General features: G+C 42.4%; 2 protein-coding genes across 2 annotated transcripts in view; one reads left to right on the forward strand and one right to left on the reverse strand.

Annotated features, from left to right (window-relative positions):
- Nucleotides 1-27773, reverse strand: part of LINGO1 (leucine rich repeat and Ig domain containing 1) — a 629635-nt gene that overhangs the window by 563608 nt on the left and 38254 nt on the right. The window lies entirely within an intron of this gene.
- On the forward strand, nucleotides 13640-14893 carry LOC309378081 (uncharacterized protein). The gene is made up of 3 exons (XM_081925869.1): nucleotides 13640-13865; nucleotides 13972-14198; nucleotides 14313-14893. Exons 1-3 carry the CDS (start codon nucleotides 13686-13688, stop codon nucleotides 14467-14469), a joined length of 564 nt encoding a protein of 187 aa, XP_081781995.1. The 5' UTR covers nucleotides 13640-13685; the 3' UTR covers nucleotides 14470-14893.

Genomic DNA, 27773 nt, shown 5'->3' on the forward strand with positions numbered 1-27773 from the left:
GGGAATTTTGGCGAAGAGAATGAAAAAGATTTTGACAAGTATTATCCACAAAGACCAAACAGGGTTTCTGCCAGGCAGACAAATGAAAGACAATGTAAGGAATATAATTAATATTCTGGAATACTTGACTGCCAGGAATGAGAAACAAGTGATACTAATGTTTGTGGATGCTGAAAAGGCCTTTGATAATATTGTATGGGAATTTATGTTGAAAAATCTAGAGTATATGGAAGTGGGAAAAGAGTTTTTCAATGGAATCAAGGCAATATATACAGAGCAGAGAGCTAAATTGATAGTTAAGAATGTGGTTGCAGAAGATATAAAAATATCTAAAGGAACAAGACAGGGTTGTCCGCTCTCGCCATTGTTATTTATAACAGTCCTGGGGGTCTTGTTAAATGCAATTAGACAAAATAGACTAATTAAAGGGGTGACAGTAGGTCTGAATGAATATAAAGTCAAAGCCTTTGCCGATGATCTGGTTATTACGATGGAAGAACCAAGGGAAAGTGTTAAAGAAGTACTGGAGGAGATTGAACAATTTGGAAATGTGGCCGGGTTTAGATTGAATAAGAAAAAAACTAAAATAGTGGTTAAAAATATGTATCATAATACGACAGAAATAATGCAACAACAGACAGAGATAGAGGTGGTGAAGAAAGTAAAATACTTAGGAATTTGGTTAACTCCTAAAAATATCGACCTGTTCCAGAATAATTATGTACAGCTGTGGAAAGGAATAAGGAATGACCTGGAGGTGTGGGGTAGAATGAAACTGTCCTTTTGGGGCAGAATCTCTACGATAAAGATGAACGTGCTTCCAAAGATGTTATTTTTATTTCAGACTATCACCATCATTAAGGGGGTAGGGATTTTTAAGGATTGGCAAAGAGTGATTTCAAGGTATATTTGGCAGGGCAAGAAACCAAGAATAAAATATAAATTATTAGCAGATGTGAAAGAAAGAGGAGGTTTCGCCCTGCCAGATATGAAACTATATTACGAAGCAGCATGCCTTTGCTGGTTAAAGGAATGGATTAAACTAGAAAATTTGGAATTATTGGACCTTGAAGGTTTTGATAACAGATTTGGTTGGCACGCTTACCTATGGTGTGACAAGAAGAAAGTCCGTAAAGGATTTGGGAACCACATTCTCAGGAGTTCATTAATAGAAGTATGGGACAGGTATAAAAATCTTCTAGAACTAAGAGTTCCACATTGGTTATCTCCGTTAGAGGTTATGTGTGTAAAGAAAATTAATATGAGAGGGAAATGGGCTACCTACGGAGAACTAATAACTAAAGAAGGAGGAAAATGGAAACTAAAACCATATGAAGAAGTTAAAGACTATGTGTATGATTGGTTGCATTATTTTCAGGTAAATGAAATCTTAAAAAAAAGATATAAAGGAAAGTGGTTACGCAGAAAAAGATTCAAAGTTTCAAACAGAGATAATAAATAATGAATATAAAATTTTGTCAAAAATGTATAAGATACTGTTAGAATAGTATACAAAAGATGAAGAGGTTAAATCGGTAATGATACAATGGGCCAAAGATTTTGGATATAATATTAAATTTGAAGATTGGGAAAAATTATGGAAGGAAAATTTAAAATTTACTGCATGCATGGGGTTGAAGGAAAATGTTATGAAAATATTTTATAGATGGTACATTACACCGGTAAAACTTGCAAAAATGTATAAAACAGGTAATAAGTGTTGGAAATGTAAAGAAAAAGAGGGAACGTTTTACCATATGTGGTGGGAATGTAAGAAAGTGAAGAGTTTCTGGGAAGTGATATATAATGAATTGAAGAAGATGTTAAAATATACTTTTGTTAAGAAACCAGAAGTTTTTCTTTTAGGGATCACAGGAAAAGAAATAAGAAGAAAAGACTGTAAACTATTCCAGTATGCAGTTACTGCAGCAAGAATTTTATTGGCCCAGAAATGGAAACAAGAGGAAATACCGACGATTCAAGAATGGAGAATGAAATTGACGGACTATGTGGAACTGGACAAATTGACTGGGAAAATAAGATATGTTCGAAACCAAAAGTTCATCGAAGATTGGGGAAAATTTGTAGATTATCTAAAAATGTATGTGATGTGCAAACAACGCTAGTGGGGTTTCAAGAAGCACTGTAAAAGTTTAAGAGGTATTTTCAAAAGAAATAGAAAAGGGAGGGAAGACAAATGGCAATGCAATGAAAGGAATGCGTATTGAAGAGTAATTATGGATGATTACCAGAGAAACTGAAGGAAGTCCCAAAAAAGTAATTTGTTAAAATTTGTTAAAATTTGGATAAAATTGTATGATTGTGTTGGAAAATTAATATATATATATATATATATATATATATATATATATATATAAGTAGTAGTAGTAGTAATGTCAGCATAATTTTTTAGTACTGTAAATGGGATTGTCATCACCTTCCCTTCCATTCTGTATTGTATTATTTTCAATGGCCTTTGGCTAAGACATGGAAGTTTTCTTTTGGAAAGTTAAATAAATGATAACAACTCAAAAAGGGGACTAATTGAGAAGCCATGAAGATCCGAACCTGTTCTGCAAGGAAGCTTCAGCCCTTGCTCAAAGGGGGACATCATCAACATTATCTCATTTACACAGACCTTTTAAAAATGTTTTAGTCCTCCTCCTTCCTGTGGGTGGCTCATCTAAAACAGCTTTTCCTTGGGTCAGACTCCTACCACAAGAGGAAGGCTTCACTGCAGATTATGAAAGATGCAGAGCTGGCTCTCATTTGTATTCTGGAGCAGCTGCAACAGCCTTCAACATGGCTGAGAAGAACAGAGAAAGGAAAGTCCCACAGAGGATGCCTACAGAATATTTCACTCACATTCATTACCGATTTTTAACACTTACAAAAGACAAACACATCCTGAGAGTGGAAAACACGTTTTAATACATTGATCAAGGGGCCACAACTGGCAACTAAAAGGCTTTTAGTTATGCTTGGCCATAATAAATTAGCCAGACAGCCAAGAAGGCTCCAGATCCACATTTTGAACGAAGTAACATCAGAAAAGCATGCAGGATCAGGCCAATGGCCCACCTTGTCCAGCATCCTATTCTCACAGTGGCCATCCAGATGCCTATGCTCTGTTTCCATGCTTGGAATGCAGACCTGTTTGAGATCTGGATCTCACCACTCTGGGACTTAGACAACTGTCCAAGACAGCCAAACAGACAAGCAAACCACTACTTTTTAGTCAACCTGACATAATGTTAATACATATGCAACATCAATAGAACATGGTTATAGGCCTCTGAGAACACATAGTAACATGTGGAATGATACTTATGTTTAAAAACTGAAATGACTTAAAATATAAATGTAATTATTTGGTGCGTCTGAGAGGGGGCATTGTTGATAATCAACTTGCTCCTTGTACAAATAAGTGAAAACAAAAAAAGGGGGGAGGGTACCTGTTGTTGGGAGCCACAGGAGGGGAGAGGTCTGCTCTTGTGCTTGGGTCCTGCTTGTGGGTTTCCCATTGGGGCATCTCGCTGGCCCCCGTGAGAAGAGGAGGCTGGTCTAGAGGGACCACTGGGCAGATCCAGCAGGCTCTTGTGTAACCCTCTGCTTGATGCAGGAAGTACAGAGATACAGCATCCCCCACAGACAGAAGCTTGAAGACCTCCAGCAAGGCAGCTCACCAGAACTAGTCCTGGCATCTAGGGCAGCAGAAAGACAGTTTTTGTCCTCTTTTAAGAGGCAGCCCTTCAAGTATTTAAAGAGGTCTATCATGTTCCTTATGCGGCTTCTCTTTCTTGGCTAAACATATTCAGTTCCTTCAGCTTCCAGCCAAAATTCACTTTTCAGTGTTGCTTTAGGAAAAATCCAGTGAAACCACAAGGATGTAAAGAATCCCTTTGAGAAATTAAACAAATGTTTTAAAAATGCTTGGCTTCTCCTGATATTTTGCCTGAGTAACTGATAATGTACGCATTATTGTTTCCCACAACACACACAGAGAGAGACACTCTGCAATCCCAGTGTTACGTACTGAGTTGGATAATATCCAAAATGCAGCAGTCTGATTGGTCCTAGAACAATAGGATTCAGAATGCAGCAATCTGATTGGTCCCAGAACAATAGGATTCAGAATGCAGCAGTCTGATTGGTCCTAGAACAAAAGGATCCAGAATGCAGCAGTCTGATTGGTCCACAGGAGCCACCCAATCCAGCTCCAGGTGGAAGTGAATCTGCAACATGATTGGCCTACAGGAGAATCCTGGAATTAGCCAATCATGTGGGGCCCATTGTGTAAATAATGTATATAAAGCAGACATTCTGGGGAAACTTCCATTCCTCCTCACCACTATGAGCTGAATAAAGAGCATGAAATCCACTCTTGACTCCGAGTATATTTCACTCAGCTTAACTAGGAAAATGTTTTAAATTAAATTTGGCAGTTGGAGGACGTGCTGTGAACTTCAGCTTTCCATTCCTTCAGTTCATCAATATTCTTGTTCACAACTCTAATCTCTGAGCTTCAACTTACTTGGGATGATGATCAATGGAGGCCATGGTGTCTTTAGGATATGTGCTTTTATTTATACATATATACAACCTGAGCATCAGATGAAGGGGCTCACAGCATTAACAGATCTTGCTTCCTCATGAGGTTTCCGGTGAAGCTCAAGTCACAGCCTTGGGTCCAAGACAGAGCAGACTCGTCTGTGTCTCCAGCTTCCGGCATCAGCCCAAACTCTCTCACACAGCTTTAACATATGCAGTCCCTGTTTGCTTATTGTTCTCCATCCAAGGATGACATGTCATCCAGCCAGGTCGATGTGGGGGGAAAGCCCACCCATTTGTCTCTATGGCAATCTGTTTGGACATGCAAATGGAAGTACCTTAACTGGCCAGCTAAGGCCATTACTTGGTTCAGCAGCAGCTTCAACTAGATTCTAAATCTCACTGGACAAAGGAACACAGGTCCAGCAGGGACCCACAAGAACCATCCAGATTGAATCCCTAAACCTTTAACAGTATTATTCCTCTTCCAGGTGATGCTGTCAATTGGCACATGTGTATTCTTAAAACATGGCAAATGGGTAGGGGCATTTTGATGTGATTGCACATGCAATGTATCAAGATCCATTTTGTTCAGTGTCACTGATGGCCTCCTCCATATGGACAAAGCACCAGTTCCAATTTTGCCGCCTATGATTGAGCCCAAGGGAGGGGGACCTGCGGCCTTCCAGATGTTGCTGGACTCCAACACTCCACCGCTCTGACTGCTGGCCATACTGGCTGGGGCAGCTGAGAGTTCAGAGTCCAGCACCCTATGGAGGTCGGCAGGTTTCCCTTCTCTGCTCTATTATTCTGTGCTGTCTTGAAGTTCAGGAGTTATCACTGAAGAGCAGGACTTGGGACCCAGGAATCTCCAGATGTTGTTGGAATCCATGTTTCATGGTCAGGAAAACAGCCCTTCAGAATAGCCCCTGATCTATAAATAAGGGGATAGCAACATCTTTGCCTGCCCTTGTTTCGGTCATTATAAAAACCTTAGGACAACAAATATAAGCCCAAAATCAGGCAATAAATTGCTCTGAGAATATCCAGGCATCTGTGAAATTGCATAGCAAAATTATTGATGCATTCATATTAGAATTGCTTTTGGGGGCAGTTTTATAAAACCCTGTGAAATTTGGATGAGCAGAATTTTAGAACTATTGCCCTCTTCCACCCCACCCCTCTCTCATGCATGTCTCCTCATTTTGAGAAATGCTAAAGTAAAATACAGATATTTTTCTTCCCCCTCCTCTCCTCCCCAAAATATTAAACCCTCCATTTAAATTCAGCATCAATCATCATTGCAGGCTCAATATGCCCTCACAAATAAGCATTCCTATTAAGTTTACAATACAGAAAAAAATCTCTCTTTGGAGTTATCAGAGACAGCCCCCCGAATCTTGAGCTCAGCTGAGCATATTAGAGGCTCTGGTCCAGAGGAGACGGGCCAGCCATCTACCTCGCCTTTCTTATTATATCTCATGTTGGATGAACTGAGGAGAAATTGGAGGGACCAGAGAGAGAGGTGGAATCAGAAATGTGCAACCAAACCACGGCTCCAGCCCCCTCCCCTAAATACTAAAAAGGTTGCAGCAAATAATGTTATAGATTCCCCCCCCCTAATGTGAGGAAAATTGCTTTTTACCAACTATCTGGCCGCTCTGAAGCAATTACAATTTGGGGGAAGAGGGGAGAGAGAGAGAGAGAATGAGAATGCCTGAGTGCCATGCATGTTATCCTGTTATTGTTGATGACAATGTTAATGCAGAAACCAAGTAACAGCAGAAAAATGCCCATAAAATCAGCAATTTAAAAATACCAGAAGCTGTGGGCACTAAATATTTACATCTTGCAGGAGGGCCAGCTGGGTGGCCTTGCTCCAGCAGAAAGAATAAATACAAAACACAATTTTATGGGCAAGGGGAAACCACCAGCATCTGTGCAGCACGCAAAGTGGGGCAAAGCACCATCAAGCAACAAGTCAGTCCTCTTCAGGTCCACTTATCCCCCATTCCCTTCCACTTGCTCTCTGAAGTTTCTTCGATGAACACAAAGAAGTTGCCTCATACCAGGTCAGAACATTGGTCTGCGTTTCTAGATGTTTATCTACACGCACCTGCACAAGTAAACTAGGGAGGCACAGGAGGCAATGAAGCCCACCAACTTGAATGGCTTTGAAAGCGGATTAAACAAATTCATGGAGAAGGAGAAGGCTATCACTGCCTATTGGTCACGAGGGCTCTTCTCTGCCTCCACAGCAGAAGGGGAGAGGGCTCTGGTGTTTGAATCCTGCTTGCAGGTTTCCTACAGGCATCTGGTCAGCTACTGTGGGAACAGGAGGCTGGACCAGATGGGCCATGGGCCTGATCCATCAGGCTCTTCTTATGTTCTTGCATACAAGAAGGACAGGTGAGATGGGGCTGCAAACCCCTTTTCAGCTGAGGTCGGTATTTCCCTGCCCCATACCTGATGCCAGGTATGCCTGATCCCAGGTGTAGGGCAGTGAGCTTGGTTGATATCACCTCACAGACAAAATGGGGAGACCCTGGGGGCCTAACTAGCCTGTGGACTGGAGGTTCCCCACCCAAATCTAGCCTAACACTGTCTAATTGGGTTCCATATTTCATGGCACCTGTCAGTTGCAGAACATCTTTGCCAGAGAAGGTTTGCCAGGTACCTAAGGGGCCCAAGAGCTGAAGATGCTGCTGGTTTTAAGTGAGGGTGGGAATCAAGGGTTTCATATCTTGTTTTCTTTTATTATTTTAAGATGTAGTAGTCATGTTGCTGGCTTTTACGCTGCTGCTGGTTTTTATTCCAGTTTTATATTTTATTTTTAAGATCTCTTTATTCTGGTTTTTAGATTTTATCTACGCACTTTCTTTTTTACTATTTTAATTTTTTACCTGTAAACTACCTGCTGAGCTTCTGTCATATAGCAGCAAACTCATAAATATTGAAAATGATAAAAGAAAAATATTACACATCCTCATTCAGACTCACTCACTGGAACTGTCAGCAGCTCTCTAGGATCTTAGAATCATAGACTCATAGAGTTGTACATTGAGAAGGGACCATGAGGGGCATCTAGTCCAACCCCGTGCAATGCAAGAATCTTGTTGTCCAACGTGGGCCTCAAACCCTACTGACTGAGCTATCCGACAGAGAGCCTTTCCCATCCCCTGTTATCTTCTTAACTAAAGGTGTTGGTGAGTGAATCCTAGACCTTTGGGGCGCAAAGCATGTGCTCTTCCACTGAGTTAGGTGTGGTGCTTGATAAAAGGGAAGGCCTCGCTTGGGTCACAGGAGCCCCATAGCCATGTTTTAAGACAGGTGTGGGGATCTTTTGGCTTTCCAGATGTTGCTGCACTTCCATCAGCCACAGCAAGCATGGCCAATGACAAGGATGAGGAGAACTATAGTTCAGCAACATCTGGAAGGCCAAAGGTTCCCCACATCTGTTTTAAGAATTTTTGCTGCTCAGATCTGGGGCTTATGGTGTGGCCATGAGTGTGTAAATTTTACACACACATGCAATTTTCATGTAAAAGTGCCTCCTTCACCATTTTCAGAAACACCCACAGCACTCAGTTTGAAAGTGTGGGAAGAGCCCTTTGCCACCTTGCTGCATCCCCAAGCTAAGCACAACACCACCTCAACTCACCAAAAATTATTTAAATACAGTTAGGAACATAAGAAGAGCTCTGCCAGATCCAGACAGTGGCTCATCTAGTCCAGCCTCCTGTTCTTACAATGGCCAGCCAGAGGCCTAAAAGAAGCTTGCAAGCAGGACCTGAGGGCAAGGTCAGCACTCTCTCCTCCTGCACTTTCTAGCCAAGGACATTCAGAGGTGTACTGCTGCCAGCAGTGGAGGTCATTCCCCACACCTTGTGCTTTTCTGAACTGTCTACACTTCCTCCCCACTGGCCCTTGAATGGTCAAAATAAAGACCACTCAAAGGTTTGGAACGCCCAAAATATAACAGCTGCTGGAAGGAAGGAAGGAAGGAAGGGAGGGAGGGAGGGAGGGAGGGAGGGAGGGAGGGAGGGAGGAAGGAAGGAAGGAAGGAAGGAAGGAAGGAAGGAAGGAAGGAAGGAAGGAAGGAGAATCCACTTCACATAAGCTTCACTTCACCTCCCTTCCCAGTTGGCTGCTGCAGAAGAAGAGTCTGCCCTTTGTATCTTCACACCTCACCCCCAACTAAACCTCATAGAATCATAGACTTGTAGAATTGGAAATGACCCTGAGGGTCATCTAGTCCAACCCCTCCAATGCAGGAATCTTTTGCCTTGTGCTCTTCTTTCCATGCACAGGATCATCATACTCCTCCTGGTGGCAGATGCCCACAGAGACTGGAAGGGTGGAAGTCAGGGGTTCCAGATGTAGGTGGAGTCAAAGACAATGTCAGGTGGAGCAAATGAATTCCCCCAATCCCTCCTTCCTGCTGTACAAGGGGCAAGAAGACCAGCAAGTGTGGGCTGACTGGGTTTGGTGGTGTGAACGGACCAGCCTCCAATGCCTCCTCCCACCTCTGGTTCTAAGGAGCACCATTGGGAGAGGGGGGAGAACCAAGACATTTTGGAAATGGTGCTAAAGCTTCCATGCTCACTGTAAGGAGGCAATTCCATGCCTGTTTGCTCCATCCATTCTGTTGGATTTACAGCAAATAAATCCTGGCCTGCCTGCTCCCCTCTTTTAATTACCAGGGGCACATCAGCATATCAGGCTCCCTATTGGCATTTCCAGAGAAGCTGCATTGACTTTGCTCCTAATGCTGCCTCCGTGTCCAATTTATCAACCCTGCAGGCCTCTCCCACTTTCCTGTGCACCTTCTCTCCAGCCATCTAACCTCCTTCTAATGCAATGGGGGAAAGGAGGAGAAGAAACCCCGGCCATGAAAGATCCCTCTTTAAAAAGCATCATTGTTCTGCTGTTATTACTGACTGTTACGAAGTTGAATTGAGGCTTGAAGTAGATTTGTGCCAAAGATAATAGCCTTTATTAGACAAGCGATTGAGGACAAAACAAAAGGCAACAGCAGAGAATCAGCCGGAGAGACACTAAAAATCTATCACAGACACAAGGAGAAATGACATTAATAGCCAGCATTTCCTCTCAATGGTTAGAAACCATCAGCTTCCCCTTTAACAGTGCCAGGATAAATGGGATTAATTTTATTGATCGGCAAAAGCAAAATTACACAGATGAAGATGTCAGATTGGTTTCACCATTTCCCTTCTTTTGAGTGGAGGGTGGTTGTTTTCAGTTTTGTTTTACATTAAAACCAGAAGAGCCAAAGCAACCCCACAAAATAATCTCCTGAAAGGCTTCAAACTATAAATTAGTCTCAAGTTCTGGGGAGGCTTCTGAAACTCTCCTCATCCAAATTCCTTTCGGGATCTTGTAGTTCCAAATGACTTTGATTTATTAACAAATAGCTAACAAATTAACAAAAAAGTCCATGTGTTCTTTCTGTTTTCTTAATTTCTAAAATGTTCATTCTGCATGTGCCACAAATTTCAGTTTTTTCCCTTCCCTTCCACCACATCACCAATGCCCATATAGCCATAGCTAAGACACACAACTACCCCCCCAAATAAATCTTGATTTGCACTGTAATAACAAAATACAAAACCATACACCATAATAACAAAATAACAACAAAAAAAATGCCTTCCCTGCATCAGAGAGGACAGGGAAAAGTCATTAGAAAAAGCTGTGGCTGCATTTAACAGATATTAAAGATAGAGGAGGATTCTCCCTTCCAGATTTTAAATTGTAATGCAGCGAGCTGTGTTACTTGGATCCGGGATTGAATTAAATCGGAAAATAATATCTATTAGATCTGGAAGGACATGATAATAGATTTGGATGGCATGCATATTTATGGTATAGTAAAGGGAAGGTACATAAAGGTTTCCATAATCATATAATTAGGAAATCATTAATAAAAGTATGGGGAAAGATTTAATAGAACAAAAAAAACGCCTTGGTGAGTCGCCCCAACAGAGGCAATATCAATCACAAGGATAAATATGGCAACTAAATGGCCAACATATAGAGATCTATTGATAGAGAAAGAGGGGAAATTAAAACTTAAGGATTATGATGAGATAAGAGACTTTGTTCATGATTGGCTGCAACATCGACAATTAAATGAGGTTTTTAAAGAAGATAATAAGAATAATTCGGTTAAACCATATCTAGAATTCAAAGAGAAATTATAGAGGATAATAATAAACTTTTAAAGAAAATGTATAATTTGGGAGGTGAAAGAGGTCAAATCGGTAATGATTAAATGGGCACAAGATATAGGACATAATATACAAATGGAAGATTGGGAAAAGTTATGGAAAGTTAATTTAAATTTTACTTATTGTATATTGTTAAAAGAGAATTGTATGAAAGTGATGTACCGATGGTATATCACACCAGCGAAAATGGCCAAAATGTATAGAACAAGCTCCAATAAGTGTTGGAAATTTAAGAAAAAGAAGAAATGTTTTATCACATGTGGTGAAATTGTAAAATAATTAAAAACTACTGGGATATGATTTATAATGAAATGAAAAGAATGTTTAAGATAACCTTTATTAAAAGACCAGAAGCCTTTTTATTAGGCATTTAGGGTCATTATTTGCCAAAAAACAATAAAAACTTATTTATGTATGCTACAACAGTGGCTAGAATTTTACTAGCTCAAAGGTGAAAAAGTGATGAAATGCCAATGAAAGAACAATGGCAAGAAAAATTGATGGAATATGCTGAAATGGTGAAATTGACAGAAAGACTGAAAGATAAGGACAATAGAGACTTTAAAAAAGACTGGAAACCTTTTATGATGAACATACAGAAGCAACATAAGAAAATGGACTCACTTGCAGGGTTTCATTAAAACAAATAGAACATAATACTGTAATGATGTATAACCTTAACTTTACTATATTAGGGAAGAATATATGCAGGAGAAGTGAATATGTTATAAACCAGAAAGGGAAGTTGTGGGGTGGGGGGATATTTTGAAACTTAGTTTGTGATTATATTATCAGTAGTGATTAAGTTAAACTCTTTTGTAAAACCTAATAAAAAAGAAAGAAAGAAAGAAAGAAAGAAAGAAAGAAAGAAAGAAAGAAAGAAAGAAAGAAAGCCGGTTATCCAAGAAAGACTGTCCTGTTATCTTGTATATATTGTATGCCACTTGACTTTGAATGAAAATACACTTTAGTAGCTATATAAAGTGTTGTAATCAAATTATTAGTGCTGCTTTTAGGTTGCCGCATTGTAAGAGTAGGGCTGGGAGTGCACCCTCTCTGAAGCCCTTGAGAGCTGCTGCCAATCAATGGATCAATGGATCAATGGTCTAAGCTGGTCAAAAGGATCTCGTTTTGAGTTAGCAGCTCAGTTACTGGTGGCAAAGCCATTAAGAAGTAGCATCCATCCCACCAAACAAGAAAACCCCCATCTGTGGCTACAGAAAGTGTGGGACATCATAGCCATGATCTTTCATTGCTGCCAACCTCTGAAGCTTTTCCCCATCCGCATCCTACCCCAGGCTCCTTGGTGCATCCCTGATGTGTCTCTTCCACAGCTGTCAAGCATCCCTTATTTGGAGGGACAGTCCCTTATCCCAGCACCATGTCCCGCTGCTGTCCCTTATTAATGATGTCCCTTAAATTTCCTGGGTTTCAAAGGAAGCAGCTCCTCTCCTTCCTTCCCTCCCTGCCAGCCAGGGAGGACGGAGGCTCCAACTGTGTTACTTGGCTAAGAAGTCTAAGAACGACTGGGGGGTGGAGCTTGCATGCCTTGTGCCAATCAAATCGGCTGCATTTCCTGGGGACTCGCCTTTGCTCAGCACTTCCCAGTGGAGAGGTGACGGTGGTTTTCCTTGAGGCTTCGTTTGGCTGCTGACTGAGCTTTCTGCCTTTGGTTCGGAGGGGCTCAGAAGTTGAACATACCTGTGCTGAGTGCTTGGATCGGAATCGGATGGATACGTAATCGACGGCCTACTCACCCTTGCCGGCGAAAAGGTCTCTCTGGAGCGGGGCACATGGTGGGGGAAAAGGAAAGGCGATCTTGTGGGAGGGGGGGCTTTTTAATTTGTTTTGGAGGCTCATTCGATTGACTTATGGGGGGGAAAGAAAGGAGCTGGTTGACTAAAATGGTGGGTGACTGGCGATCTCGTGACAAGGGGGGGAGGATGTGTGTGTGTGGCTAGTTAATGCAAGCTGAGGGGTTTTTTGAATGCTGGGCACCATTTTGTTGCACGTGCTGCTGCAAACTTATTGTTAGCTATCGTTACTCAACAGGTGCCATAGCAGCAGAGCTAGATAAGGAGTTGGCCAAAACATGCCGATCTCAGCCCTTTTCATTGATGTGTGATGAATTGAACAACAGAAAAGCAAAGAATTCGTCATCATGGCTAGACTCTACGATGAGGCCAGTCTGCAGGTTGTTACCAGATTTTTGGAGATGCCCATATGCAACATTGGAAATGCAGAAAATCTTTATGAAAAGCTGAGTGAAGCATTAAGGTAGGGAAGCCGCACTGTGTTGTTGGCGTGTGCAGTAGTTTGCTCTTAACTATAACCTTACATTTTGTCTGACATTTTGTTGCATTTTTTTCTTTTTTCCTATAGAAAAAGAGGCATTCCATGGGAGAACCTGATAGCCTTTAACTCTGCTAATGCGAGTGTCATGAAAGGCAGACACAACTCTGTTATCAGCAGACTGAAGACCAGACAACCCCACATTCAGGATCTTGGCTGCATCTGCCACCTAGCACAGCTGGCCACTGGCTGTGCCATCAGAGCAGCACAGGTACCTGTTGAAGACATCCTGGTCAGAATATACACCCACTTTGATAAAACTTAAATTCATGTACCTTATTATTAGATAGGCCTTGCAAACATACACATACGTATCTAGCCACTAACAAAATTATTTTCTATATTACAGTTCAAAAAGATGTGAAAGCTACAAGGAGTTTGTAGATTTTACTTATTCAGACCACCTGAAGCTACGCAGGTACTGCAGCACCCGATGGCTGAGTCTGTTAACCTGTATCCAGAGAGTGTTGAACCAATGGGCCACATTAAAGGTAAGGATGATAAGTGCAGCAGATATATACATGCTTTACCATGCTTTGTTTTCATTATAATTATGTTCTGCAGGCCTACTTTAACAGACTTGATGAGGTGGAGAAGAGTGCCAAACTATGTGATCTAGCCAACCATCTGGCTGATCCGGTCGTGAAGATCTACTTCATGTTCCTGGCTGCTGCCCTTAAGCCTTTCTCTGAATTTAATATTGCCTTCCAGGTGGGTACCAATGACATTGTATGTATGTGTGAATAATAGTTATAAATAAATAGGATTGTGCTAATTGTAGCATTCCTAATTCTCTGTTTTTTGACATTTTCTGCAGTCAGAGGAAGTGCAAATTCACAGGCTTGAAGAGGAGATGTGCAGGCTGATCAGGAGGATCCTGGGCTGCCTCATACCAGCCAGGGCCATCATGGGTGTACCTCTCAGGGAGGTGGAGCATGGAGAAGGACATCAGTTGGCTGATGAAGACCTCTTTATCGGAGCAGACGCAAAGGCATTCATGAGAAGCGCAGAGCTTCCTGTGTCTGCCAAGAAGAAAATCTTTCAGTGAGTATATTACCCAGCAGTTATGTAATCATGATATCATCTCAGTATGAGAGTATAGGCTGTGTGCCTAAAATGTTGCCACTAATCAGTTTTTTCACCCTTATGCTGTTTTAGATCTGTGAGAAGATTCTACGAAGCAGCGCTTCAGAAGATGTTCTCCTCCTTTCCCCTCAACAATCCACTCCTGAGGGACTTGAAAGTGCTGGACCCTGCTGCTCGCCTTGACATTACTCCAGGGGCAGGTAGATGTTTGGGACAGTTTCCCCATTGATAGAATGATTGAATTAGTGCATAGTTTAGATCAGCAATTTTCAGTCAAACATTTGTTTTGTTCCACAGTGGAAAAGCTAGTGGCCCTGCTCCCTCAGTTGAGCTTGAGTGAAGATAAGCTGAGAGAGGGACTCATTGACTACCAGCTGACAGACAGCAAACAACTCACCCAAAAAGGAAAAATTGACAGATTCTGGGGCCTGCTAGGGAAGGATGTGAGGTTCAGTGAGCTGCCAAGATTAATGAAGGCTTTACTCTGTATTCCCCACAGCAATGCCAGTTCTGAAAGGGTGTTTAGTATGGAGAGGAAGATAGTTACAGAGCATTAGACAACAGCACTGTTTGTGCTTTACTTGCATGTAAGATCAACCACTCTGGCCTAGCCCACAAATACAATCCTTCCAAAAGAGTGTTAAAGAATGCAACTTCTGCAACACATTTGTATAACAAGTCGTTAATGGATGCCAGCGAGCCCAAAGAGTAAACTTGATGATCCCCTATGAAGAATTGACACTTTTGAATTCTGGTGCTGGAGGAGACTCTTGAGAGTCCCATGGACTGCAAGAAGATCAAACATATCCATTCTTAAGGAAATCAGCCCTGAGTGCTCACTGGAAGGACAGATTGTGAAGCTGAGGCTCCAATACTTTGGCCACCTCATGAGAAGAGAAGACTCCCTGGAAAAGACCCTGATGTTGGGAAAGATGGAGGGCACAAGGAGAAGGGGATGACAGAGGACGAGATGGTTGGATAGTGTCTTTGAAGCTACCAGCATGAGTTTGACCAAACTGCAAGAGGACAGGAAGACAGGAGTGCCTGGAACAGGTGAGGCTGCAGATCCCTTATTTTGGCTGCTGATCCCTTATTTTCAAGGCTGCTGGTCCCTTATTTTCAAATCTGTAAGTTGACAGCTACTGTCTCTTCTTCATTTCTTCCACCGTGTCTTCCTACAAAAATTGGAATGTCAGCAAACACAAAGGAAAGCTAGGCACAAATTCTGTCTCCAGGTTTATTCACAGTCCTGAGTGAGTGGATTGGCTTCAAAGCTGCCAAGACTAAACCCAGGGATATTCAGCTGCCATCTTCCTGCTTTCCCATCGTCTCCTCTTTCTGTTCACTCATTTTTTGAGGGCAGCCATTGTTAAGGGGATAATTTATTCAACAAATTTCCCCCATTGTCAAACAAAATCCGACACTGCATTATTCATCATTTACAAGAGGAAAATCTGCCCGGCGATTGTCTACAAGTGTGAATCATGGAGCATGACAGATGAGAGAGGGGTGGAGGGGGGTGCTATAGAAGATCAAAGTACTATGACAAACCCTGAATGATGTCTCTCACCATATTACACTCCCAGGTGTGCACACAAACCCTTTAAAAATGTGCAGTTACAATCCTAATTTGAGAATGTGGAAAATGCCTGTCGGCTACATCCTGGATGGAGTTTAAAATCACTAGACTGGCAAATAGATTTTGTAATGGTCCAGGCAGGAATTAAGCCCTGCTAGAACAGACCAAAAGGTCCATCAAGTACAGCATTATGTGTCCATCGCTGGGAATGCATCACAACTATCCAGCCACCATGATGTATTGCCAGCTCATAATGTCTGAAACCAGTACAGTGGTACCTTGGTTCTTGAACTTAATCCATTCCAGGAGTCCATCCAACTCCTGAAACCATTTGAAAACCAAGGCGCAGCTTCCGATTGGCAGCAGGAGCTTCCTGCACTCAAGTGGAAGCTGCATTGGACATTTGGCTTCCAAAAAACGTTTGCAAACCGGAACACTTACTTCCAGGTTTGCGGCATTCAGGAGTTGATTTGTTCAGGAGTCAAGCCATTCGAGAACTAAGGTACCACTGTATCACAATCTGAACACCATACCGGTTTCAGACAATTGACTGATCTATCACCCAGCTCTACTGACTGGCAATGGCTCTCCAGGAGGTGGTGATGGCCACCAATTTTGTTTGTTTTTTTAAAAGATATTTATTGAGATTTTACAAACAAAGAAAATTACAAGAAAAGAAAAAGAAAAAGAAAAAAGATACAAAAATACAAAGAAAAGTACAAAATATGTGAAAATAAAAAAACAATTAAAAACAGATCAATCTTTTCATGTCTTATATTTCAATTACTCATTTCCTGACCTCCTCACACCTCCCTTTTTTGTATTCCAGTCCGCATAGTTAATTCAGCAAATCCTTTCCCTCTTTGTTTTTATCTTAATTATAAATCTGTAATTATCTTAATTATAAATCTTAACATATTGAACTTCATATTTTCATCTAATTATCAACCTTTTTTGCATATTCTTTTAACTTTGTTACTAAAACCATCTCATTTCAATCCTACATCATTTTAACATTCATTAATTTTACAGTGTTTCTGCAGATAGTCTTTAAACTTCTTCCAATTTTCTTCCACCAACTCTTCTCCCTGGTCGCGGATTCTGCCAGTCATTTCCGCCAATTCCATATAGTCTATCACTTTCATCTGCCACTCTTCCAAGGTGGGTAGATCTTGTGTCTTCCAATACTTCGCGATGAGTATTCTTGCTGCTGTTGTAGCATACATAAAAAAAGTTCTGTCCTTCTTTGGCACCAATTGGCCGACCATGCCCAGGAGAAAGGCCTCTGGTTTCTTCAGGAAGGTATATTTAAATACCTTTTTCATTTCATTATAGTTCATTTCCCAGAAAGCCTTAATCTTTGGGCACGTCCACCAAAGGTGAAAGAATGTACCTTCATTTTTCTTACATTTCGAACACTTATTATCGGGCAAGTGATATATTTTTGCAAGCTTGACTGGTGTCATGTACCACCTGTATATCATTTTCATAATATTCTCTCTTAAGGCATTACATGCCGTAAATTTCATACCTGTGGTCCACAACTGCTCCCAGTCAGCAAACATTATGTTATGTCCAACATCTTGTGCCCATTTAATCATAGCAGATTTAACCGTTTCATCCTGTGTATTCCATTTCAACAGCAAGTTATACATTCTTGATAGTATCTTAGTTTTGGGATCCAACAGTTCTGTTTCCAATTTTGATTTTTCCACCTGGAAGCCAATTTTTTTATCCATATTATAAGCCTCCCTTATTTGATAATAATGAAGCCTTTATCTTTTAGTTTCTCAAAACTCTGCAATTCAATTTGTCACCTTATTGTTCCAAAATCTCCCAATATTTTGGCCATTTGGCCTCCATATTGAGCTTTTTCTGAGCCTTCACTTCCATCGGTGATAACCACCTTGGGGTTTTATTTTCAAGTAAATCTTTATATCTTGTCCAGACATTAAACAATGCTCTTCTGACAATATGGTTTTTAAATGCTTTGTGAGCTTTAACCTTGTCATACCACAGATATGCATGCCACCCAAAAACATTGTTGAAACCTTCTAGATCCAAAATGTCTGTGTTCTCAAGAAGCAGCCATTCTTTCAACCAGCAAAATGCTGCTGATTCATAGTAAAGTTTAAGGTCTGGCAGGGCAAATCCACCTCTATCCTTTGCATCAGTTAATATTTTAAATTTTATTCTGGGCTTCTTGCCCTGCCAGACAAATCTAGAAATCTCTTTCTGCCACTTCTTGAAACAATCCATTTTGTCCTAAATTTGCAATGATTGAAATAAAAATAACATTCCTGGCAATACATTCATCTTTATAACAGCAATTCGACCAAACAAGGAAAGCTTCAAATTTGACCATATTTCAAGATCCCTTTTCACTTCTGACCAACATTTCTCGTAATTAAACAAATTTAAACAAATTTAAGTTCTTAGCAGTCATGTTAACCCCCAAGGTATTTTACTTTCTTAACCAATGTTAATCCCGTCTCCTTCTGAAACCTCTCTTTCTCAATCAGTGTTAAATTTTTCTCAAGAACCTTAGTCTTTGACTTATTCAACTTAAATCCTGCCACTTGACCAAATTCCTGAATCAATTCTAATACTCTTTTAGTACTAGATTCTGGCTCCTGTAATGTCAATACTAAGTCATCTGCAAACGCTTTAAGTTTGTACTGTTTAGCTCCGACCTGAATACCTTTGATCAAATGGTCCCTTCTAATCATGTTTAGCAAGACCTCCAGGACCGAAATAAAAAGCAATGGGGAAATTGGGCAGCCTTCTCGTGTCCCTTTCGCCATCTTAAATTCTTCTGTCACCACGTTGTTAACTATCAATTTAGCCTTTTGTTCTGAGTAAATTGCACCTATACCATTTTCAAAACCTTGACCAACCCCCATCCCTTGAAGATTTTTCTTTATGAAACTCCAAGAAATATTGTTGAAGGCTTTCTCCGCATTGCCACCAACTTTGAAAGAGTATTGGACATATTCATGAGGAGAAGGCTATAATTGGCTATGAGCTACAATGGGTTTCTTCTGCCTCCATGATCATAGTAGTTTAGAGCTGGAAGGGTTCCCAAAGGTCATCTAGTCCAACCCCCTGCAGTACAGGAAACTCAACTAAAGCATCCATGACAGAGGGACATCCAACCTTTGCTTAAAACCTCCAGAGGAGAGTCCACACCTCCCAAGGGAGACCATTCCACTGTCAAACATCTCTTCTTCCTGATGTTTAGTCAGAATCTACTTTCTTGTAACCTGAAGATACTGGTTTGGGTCCTACCACCCACAGCAGGAGAAAACAAGTTTGCTCCATCTTCCATGTGACAGCTCTTTAGATACTTAAAGATGGCTATCATATCTCCAGTCAGTCACCTTTTAACCAGGCTAAACATGCCCAGCTCCCTCAACCATTCCTCATCAGACTTGGTTTCCAGACCCTTGATTATCTTGTTGGCCCTCCAATATACACATTCCACTTTGTCAATATCCTTCTTAAGTTGAGGTGCCAGGAACTGAATCTACTATTCCAGATCTGGTCTGACCAAAGCAGAATAAAGTGGTACTATTACTTTCCCTTCATCTGGACACTATACTTCTGCTGATACAGCTTTTTTTGCTGCTGCATCACACTGTTGACTCATGTTCAGCTTGTGGTCCACTAAGACCCTGAGATCCTTTTCACGTGTACTTCTACTAAGCCAGGTGTCCCCCAACCTATATTTGTGCAGTTGGTTCTTTTTGCCTTAGTGTAGAACTTTACATTTGTCCCCATTGAAATTCAAGTGGAATGCTCTCCCCAGGGAAATTCGCCTGGCACCTACATTATACACCTTTAGGCACCAGGCAAAAACGTTTCTTTTTTATATAAATTTATTTATTTGGTTTTTCAGATTAAAATTTTACAGTCGCATGTCCAACATACAACATAGAAACAAGATTCCAAAGAATATCTTAGACTTCTCTCCTCCCCTTTGTGGGTCCTATTTAACATGTTCTTTTTTAACCAGGCCTTTGGTTGATTTAATTGACATCCTATGCCCTTTTAAAATGTGACTCTTTGGGGAGGGGGTGTTATTCGGTTATTGTTTTTATTTTGATCATATATATTGTGGTTTTTATGTTTATCTTATTCTGTGAACCACCCTGAGACCTCTGGGTATAGGGCAGGATATAAATTCAATAAATGAAATAAAATAAAATGAATTAATAAAGCAAATGTTGTTATTTTGTGCCTAGTTCCCCAATGTGTTAAGGTCATATTGAATTCCAAGTCTGTCTTCTGTGGCTCCCCCTCACAGTTTGGTGTCATTTGCAAATTGGATGAGCATCCCCTCAGTGTTTCGAATCCCACTTGCTGGAAACCACTGGAGGGGAGAGTGTTCTTACCAGTGCTTTTTTCTGGGGGGACGCAGGGGTATGCATACCCCTAAACATTTTGTGAATCTAACAGGAGAAGAAACTAAAAAAATAAAATTTTTAGTTTCTTCTCTAGCACGGTGAATCATCCATCCGTTGCCACCCCCGATGACGGCTTCATTTCCTTTCCCAGTGATTTTCTTGAGTCAAAATGAGAGTACCCCTAAACATTTTTTAAAGAAAAAAGCGCTGGTTGTTACGCTTGGATCCTACTTGGGGTCTTCTCCCTGGAGCTTCTGGTTGGCCACTGGGAGAAGAGGATGCTGGACTTGATGGGCTATCGGCCTGATCCAGCTAAAGGCTCTTCTTATGTTCTTACATTTTGTCAGAATTGCTATGGATTCCACATTAGGCACTGCTGACCACCGAACCTTCTTTACAGGAAATAAACTTTACATAATTCCCTAATTAACACATCTCTCAAAGGCACATTGGCATTCTACATTTTACGTACTGACAAATTAGATGAGACTTACTTTTCATCATTGGCTCAAACAGGCAATCAGCATTCATCAGGCAAATCATCTACCCGCAGAGTAGGCACAAAATAAATTCACCAAGTCATCTGAACTATGAGTCCACTGGTGCCCTTTCACTGCCTAGCAGGCAAACTGTTCTGCCATGGTTTTGTTACAGGGGTTAAACCTAATAATGCTATTAGGATTTTTAATACTGCTGCTTAGCACTTAACAGAATATTCTTAGCATCAAAGCTATTCTTCCTGCAGTAATGGATACTGAAACCTAAGACCATACTTATCTTCAGAGCAGCACATTTGTTGTTGTTTAGCCGTTTAGTTGTGTCTGACACTTCGTGACCCCATGGACCAGAGCACGCCAGGCACTTCTGTCTTCCACTGCCTCCCGCAGTTTGGTCAGACTCATGCTGGTAGCTCCGAAAACACTATCCAACCATCTCGTCCTCTGTCGTCCCCTTCTCCTTGTGCCCTCCATCTTTCCCAACATTAAGAATGGATAGGTTTGATCTTGCAGTCCATGGGACTCTCAAGAGTCTCCTCCAGCACCATAATTCAAAAGCATCAATTCTTCGGTGATCAGCCTTCTTTATGGTCCAGCTCTCACTTCCATACATCACTACTGGGAAAACCATAGCTTTTACTATACGGACCTTTGTTGGGAAGGTGATGTCTCTACTTTTTAAGATGCTGTCTAGGTTTGTCATTGCTTTCCTCCCAAGAAGCAGGTGTCTCTTAACTTTGTGGCTGCTGTCACCATCTGCAGTGATCACGGAGCCCAAGAAAGTAAAATCTCACACTGCCTCCATTTCTTCCCCTTCTATTTGCCAGGAAGTGATGGGCCCAGTGGCCATGATCTTCGTTTTTTTGATGTTGAGCTTCAGACCATATTTTGCCCTCTCCTCTTTCACCCTCAATAAAAGGTTCTTTAATTCCTCCTCACTTTCTGCCATCAAGGTTGTGTCATCTGCATTTCTGAGGTTGTTGATATTTCTTCCGGTGATCTTAATTCCGGCTTGGGATTCATCCAGCCCAGCCTTTCGCATGATGAATTCTGCATATAAGTTAAATAAGCAGGGAGACAAAATACAGCCTTGTCGTACTCCTTTCCCAATTTTGAACCAATCAGTTGTTCCATATCCAGTTCTAACTGTAGCTTCTTGTCCCACATAGAGATTTCTCAGGAGACAGATGAGGTGAACAGGCACTCCCATTTCTTTAAGAACTTGCCATAGTTTGCTGTGGTCAACACAGTCAAAGGCTTTTGCATAGTCAATGAAGCAGAAGTAGATGTCTTTCTGGAACTCTCTAGCTTTCTCCATAATCCAGCGCATGTTTGCAATTTGGTCTCTGGTTCCTCTGCCTCTTCTAAATCCAGCTTGCACTTCTGGGAGTTCTCGGTCCACATACTGCTTAAGTCTGCATTGTAGAATTTTAAGCATAACCTTGCTAGCGTGTGAAATGAGTGCAATTGTGCGGTAGTTTTGGAGCATTCTTTAGCACTGCCCTTCTTTGGGATTGGGATGTAGACTGATCTTCTTTCCTGGCTGGACAGCCCTTCATTTCGTGGCTGTTCAGTCACTAGCAGAATCCGTCAGTGGGCGTTTCTTGAATTTCTTCCAGCAAAGAAATTCTGTGACGCCAAGTCTACGCCTACTTTCCCTGCGCGGAAGTCTTCTGCGCAGGGTGGGTGTGGGTAGCGGAGGACCTGTGCTCTCCCCGCTGGTCTCCAGCAAAGAGTCCTGGAGCCCTCTCTCCGATTCCCCCATCCGCCCCCCTTTATCCCTGGTGTTACGCTGATTTCAGCTGCTGAGTCTCCTCTCTCCCTGCTGGGCCCTTCTCCGGCATTGCTTGGGAGCCCTGCCTCCACTCCTGGCTCTGATGTCAGTTCCCTGACATCCACCTCCCCCCCCCAGGACCCCCTCCACCCCCGGCCCAACCCTTTGACCCAACTTCGTCCCTTTCCTCGGCCGACGATGCGGGGAATCCCCGGAAGGAGCTGTCGCCATTCCCTGAGGATTCAAACTCCGCTTCCCACCCGCTCCGATCTCTTCCCGCGGGGTAGGCCTCCCAGTCTGATTCCTCTTCCTCTGACGCCTCTCCTCCCTCCTCTTCGGAGGCAGGAAAACCCACAAAATCCTCTTCCTCATCTGTGGTTCCAAATTGCTCGTCCCAGAATCTCGCTAGTGGTTTAGGTTTATCTGGGAACAGGCTGTGGAACTCATCATTGATAGCCTCTGCTGGAACCCACGTATTTTCTGACTCGGGTTCTCCCTCCCAAGCTACCAAGTACTCCACCTGGTGCCCTCGCCACCTTGAATCGAGTATTTCCGTGGCTTGGTTGTGGTGTTCCCTCTCCTCTACCTGCGGGTGTGTGGTGACTTCTCCCTCTCGCCCCGGGAATCCCCCCCCCCGTACAGTGAGAGTAGGGACCTATGGAACACTGGGTGTATTTTCATGCTGTCAGGCAACTTGAGCTTGAATGCCACGGGGTTCACCTGCTGTGTTACCTCAAAAGGTCCCAACCGCCTTGGCCGCAACTTCTTACACCCTCCCTTAAAAGGTAACCCTTGGGTTGACAACCACACCCGGTCTCCCACCCGTATGGTCTCCCCTTCCCGACGGTGCTTGTCTGCCTGCCTCTTGTAAATTTCCTTGGCCCGTTCCAAGTTCATCTTAAGTTGCTGGTGCAAAGCCTCCATTTCTTCTACAAACTGCTCTGCCGCAGGTACGCTCCACCCTTCCTCCCCTCTCCCCGGGAAAGCCCTGGGGTGACACCCATAATTGGCCATGAACGGGCTCATTCCCGTGGACACATGTTCAGCGTTATTGTACGCAAATTCGGCCAGCGCTAGTTTCTCTACCCAATCGTTCTGTCTCTCGTTGACGTAGCAGCGTAGGTATTGCTGGAGTATACTGTTCGCTCTTTCTGCTTGCCCGTTGGTTTCCGGGTGTCTCGACGTCAAGAAGCCCACCTCGACCTGTAGCAAGCCCATGAGCTTCCTCCAGAACCGGGAAGTAAATTGTTTCCCACGATCCGAGATGACCCTCGAGGGAGCCCCATGCAGCCTGAAGACGTGATCCACAAACAACCTGGCTGTTTCCTCTACCGTTACCGCATGCGAGCAAGCTATGAAATGGCACATTTTTGTGGAGTCCTGGAGCCCTCTCTCCGATTCCCCCATCCGCCCCCCTTTATCCCTGGTGTTACACTGATTTCCTTCCCCAGCTGCTGAGTCTCCTCTCTCCCTGCTGGGCCCTTCTCCGGCATCGCTTGGGAGCCCTGCCTCCACTCCTGGCTCCAATGTCAGTTCCCTGACACGACCAAAGAGGAATTCAAACAAATAGCCAGCACGTGTAGACACAAAGTCAGAAAAGTTAAAGCACAGAATGAACTCAGACTTGCTAGAGAGGTTAAAAGCAACAAAAAAGGCTTTTATGGGTATGTTCGTAGCAAAAGGAAGAACAAAGAAACAGTGGGGTCACTCAGAGGAGAAGATGGTGAAATGCAAACAGGGGACACAGAAAGGGCTGAACTCCTCTTTTTTTAAAAAAAAAAAATATTTTATTGAATTTTGACATAAATATATTTCACAGACGTACAAAAGACAAAATGAAAAAGAAAAAACAGAGAAAAGGATAAAAAGAGGAAAAAAAGAAAAAAAGAAAAAAAGAAAAACACGAAAAACATACAACTTTAAAAGACATTGATCGACTTCCCCTTATCTCGATTTCGGAAAATATTACCTTGTTTATCTATCTGCTGTGTCTATTCCTTAATAAAACTTTTTACGTAGTAAGCGTTATCTCATGCCTACTGTGATTTCTGTAAGTACATATATGTTTCTGATCAACATTTTGATTTTCCCTTTATCTCTATTTCCATATATATCCTAAATTTATCCCATTCATTATTAAATTTTGCACTTCTTTGATTTCTTATTTTCTGTGTCAATTTAGCCAACTCCAAATAATCGGATAATTTAAGTTGCCACTCCTTTAGTGTTGGGATTTTTGGTGTTTTCCAGTACTGTGCTATGAGGGTTCTGGCGGCCGCCATTGCATATTGAAAAAAGGTTCTATCTTCTTCTTTGATATCCTTACCAATTATCCCCAGCAGGAAGGCTTTGGGTTTTTTAACAAACGTATATTTGAGAATTTTTTTTAATTCATTATAGATGGATTCCCAAAATTTTTTGGATTTCTGAAAAATAAGTCATGTCAGACTAACCTGATCTCGTTTTTTGACAGAATCACAAGCCTGGTAGATGAAGGGAATGCAGTGGATGTGGTCTACCTTGATTTCAGCAAGGCATTTGACAAGGTGCCCCATGATATTCTTGTAAAGAAGCTGGTAAAATGCGGTCTTTATGCTACCACTCAGTGGATTTGTAACTGGCTGACTGACCGAACCCAAAGGGTCTCATCAATGGTTCCTCTTCATCCTGGAGAAGAGTTACTAGTGGGGTGACACAGGGTTCTGTCTTGGGCCCGGTCTTATTCAACATCTTTATCAATGACTTGGATGATGGACTCAAGGGCATCCTGATCAAATTTGCAGATCACACCAAACTGGGAGGGGTGGCTAACACCCCAGAGGACAGGATCACACTTCAAAATGACCTTGACAGATTAGAGAACTGGGCCAAAACAAACAAGATGAATTTTAACAGGGAGAAATGTAAAGTATTGCACTTGGGCAAAAAAATGAGAGGCACAAATACAAGATGGGTGGCACCTGTCTTGAGAGCAGTACATGTGAAAAGGATCTAGGAGTCTTGGTTGACCACAAACTTGATATGAGCCAACAGTGTGACGCGGCAGCTAAAAAAGCCAATGCAATTCTGGGCTGCATCAATAGGAGTATAGCATCTAGATCAAGGGAAGTAATAGTGCCACTGTATTCTGCTCTGGTCAGACCTCACCTGGAGTACTGTGTCCAGTTCTGGGCACCACAGTTCAAGAAGGACACTGACAAACTGGAACGTGTCCAGAGGAGGGCAACCAAAATGGTCAAATGCCTGGAAACGATGCCTTATGAGGAACGGCTAAGGGAGCTGAGCATGTTTAGCCTGGAGAAGAGGAGGTTAAGAGGTGATATGACAGCCATGTTCAAATATATAAAAGGATGTCACATAGAGGAGGGAGAAATGTTGTTTTCTGCTGCTCCAGAGAAGCGGACACGGAGCAATGGATACAAAACTGTTTTGGCCCAGTTTGGTATCTGAAGAAGTGTGCATGTACACGAAAGCTCATACCAAGAACTAACTTAGTTGGTCTTTAAGGTGCTACTGGAAGGATTTTTTTTTGTTTTGGGGGTAATTGTTCCTTATTTCAGAGTCCAGTCCATTGAGTGGGAGGTGTAGGAGCTTGCAACCATTCCAGGGCTCCAATTTTAAAGCCATTTTACCCAGTTTAGAATAAAATGGGAAGAGGAGAGAGACTGATCTTTGTGGATTCAACTTAATTTATTTAGCAGAGTAGCAAAGGCAGTCTGATTTGAAATGTAGGATAAGAAGAGACATGAAGTGAATGGGGTGGAGAGGGCAGTTTATATGAAAGGGAATCAAAAGGAGACCATCAGTGGTGGACTGCAAACCCATTAATCGCTCCTCTCACCTTGAATGACCTTGGGATGCAAGGAGGATATGCTGCAGTGATACTGAAAGTGAAAAAGAGGCAAAATTGAGGGGGGGGGAGAGAACTACCCACAAAGAAAGGAAAAGGTTAAAGGAGTTTGAACTGTTCTTCAGCTATGCAAAGCAAAAATGCCCAACCTGGAGAGATGTGCCAAGGCAGGTCTAATTTAGAGATTATTTATGATTTTAGTGCAGAAACTCACAGGTGACTATACATTCTGGCGGAGGGATGCAAACGTGTTCCACCTGGAGCAGGAACTGGCAAGCCACTCCAGTATCCCTGCCAAGAAAACTCCATGGACAAAGACAACAGGCATATAAAAGTTATGACGCTGGAAGTTGAGCCCCTCAGGTCGGAAGGCGTCCAACATGCTACTGAGGAAGAGCGGAGGGCAAGTACAAATAGATTCAGAGCTGATGAAGCGGCTGGGCCAAAGCCGAAAGGACGCCCAGTTGCAGATATGCCTGGAAGCGAAAGGAAATTCCAATGCTGTAAAGAAAAATATTGCATAGGAACCTGGAATGTAAGAAACATGAACCTGGGTAAGTTGGATGTGGTCAAAAATGAGATGGCAAGAATAAATATTGACATCCAGGGCATCAGTGAACTAAAATGGACGGGAATGGGCGAATTCAGTTCAGATGACCTTCATATCTACTACTGTGGACAAGAAACCTGCAAAAGAAATGGCGTGGCCCTCATAGTCGTCAAAAGAGTGGCGAAAGCTGTACTGGGCTGCATCAATAGGAGTATAGCATCTAGATCAAGGGAAGTAATAGTGCCACTGTATTCTGCTCTGGTCAGACCTCACCTGGAGTACTGTGTCCAGTTCTGGGCACCACAGTTCAAGAAGGACACTGACAAACTGGAACGTGTCCAGAGGAGGGCAACCAAAATGGTCAAAGGCCTGGAAACGATGCCCTATGAGGAACGACTAAGGGAGCTGGGCATGTTTAGCCTGGAGAAGAGGAGGTTAAGGGGTGGTATGATAGCCATGTTCAAATATATAAAAGGATGTCACATAGAGGAGGGAGAGAGGTTGTTTTCTGCTGCTCCAGAGAGGCGGACACGGAGCAATGGTTCCAAACTACAAGAAAGAAGATTCCACCTAAACATTAGGAAGAACTTCCTGACAGTAAGAGCTGTTCGACAGTGGAATTTGCTGCCAAGGAGTGTGGTGGAGTCTCCTTCTTTGGAGGTCTTTAAGCATGTCAGGAGTGCTCTGATGGTGTTTCCTGCTTGGCAGGGGGTTGGACTCGATGGCCCTTGTGGTCTCTTCCAACTCTATGATTCTATGATTCTATGTTTCTCATCCAGTCCATTACTGAGTTCATTTCTTCACATTTCCACATCAGTCAGCATTAGGGGAACAAGAGTTTTCATGGAAATTCATCAGCAATTTATGACTTCTGGGG

The sequence above is a fragment of the Podarcis melisellensis genome (genome assembly GCF_964234715.1).
Source record: "Podarcis melisellensis genome assembly, chromosome: 9".
NCBI lineage: Eukaryota > Metazoa > Chordata > Lepidosauria > Squamata > Lacertidae > Podarcis > Podarcis melisellensis.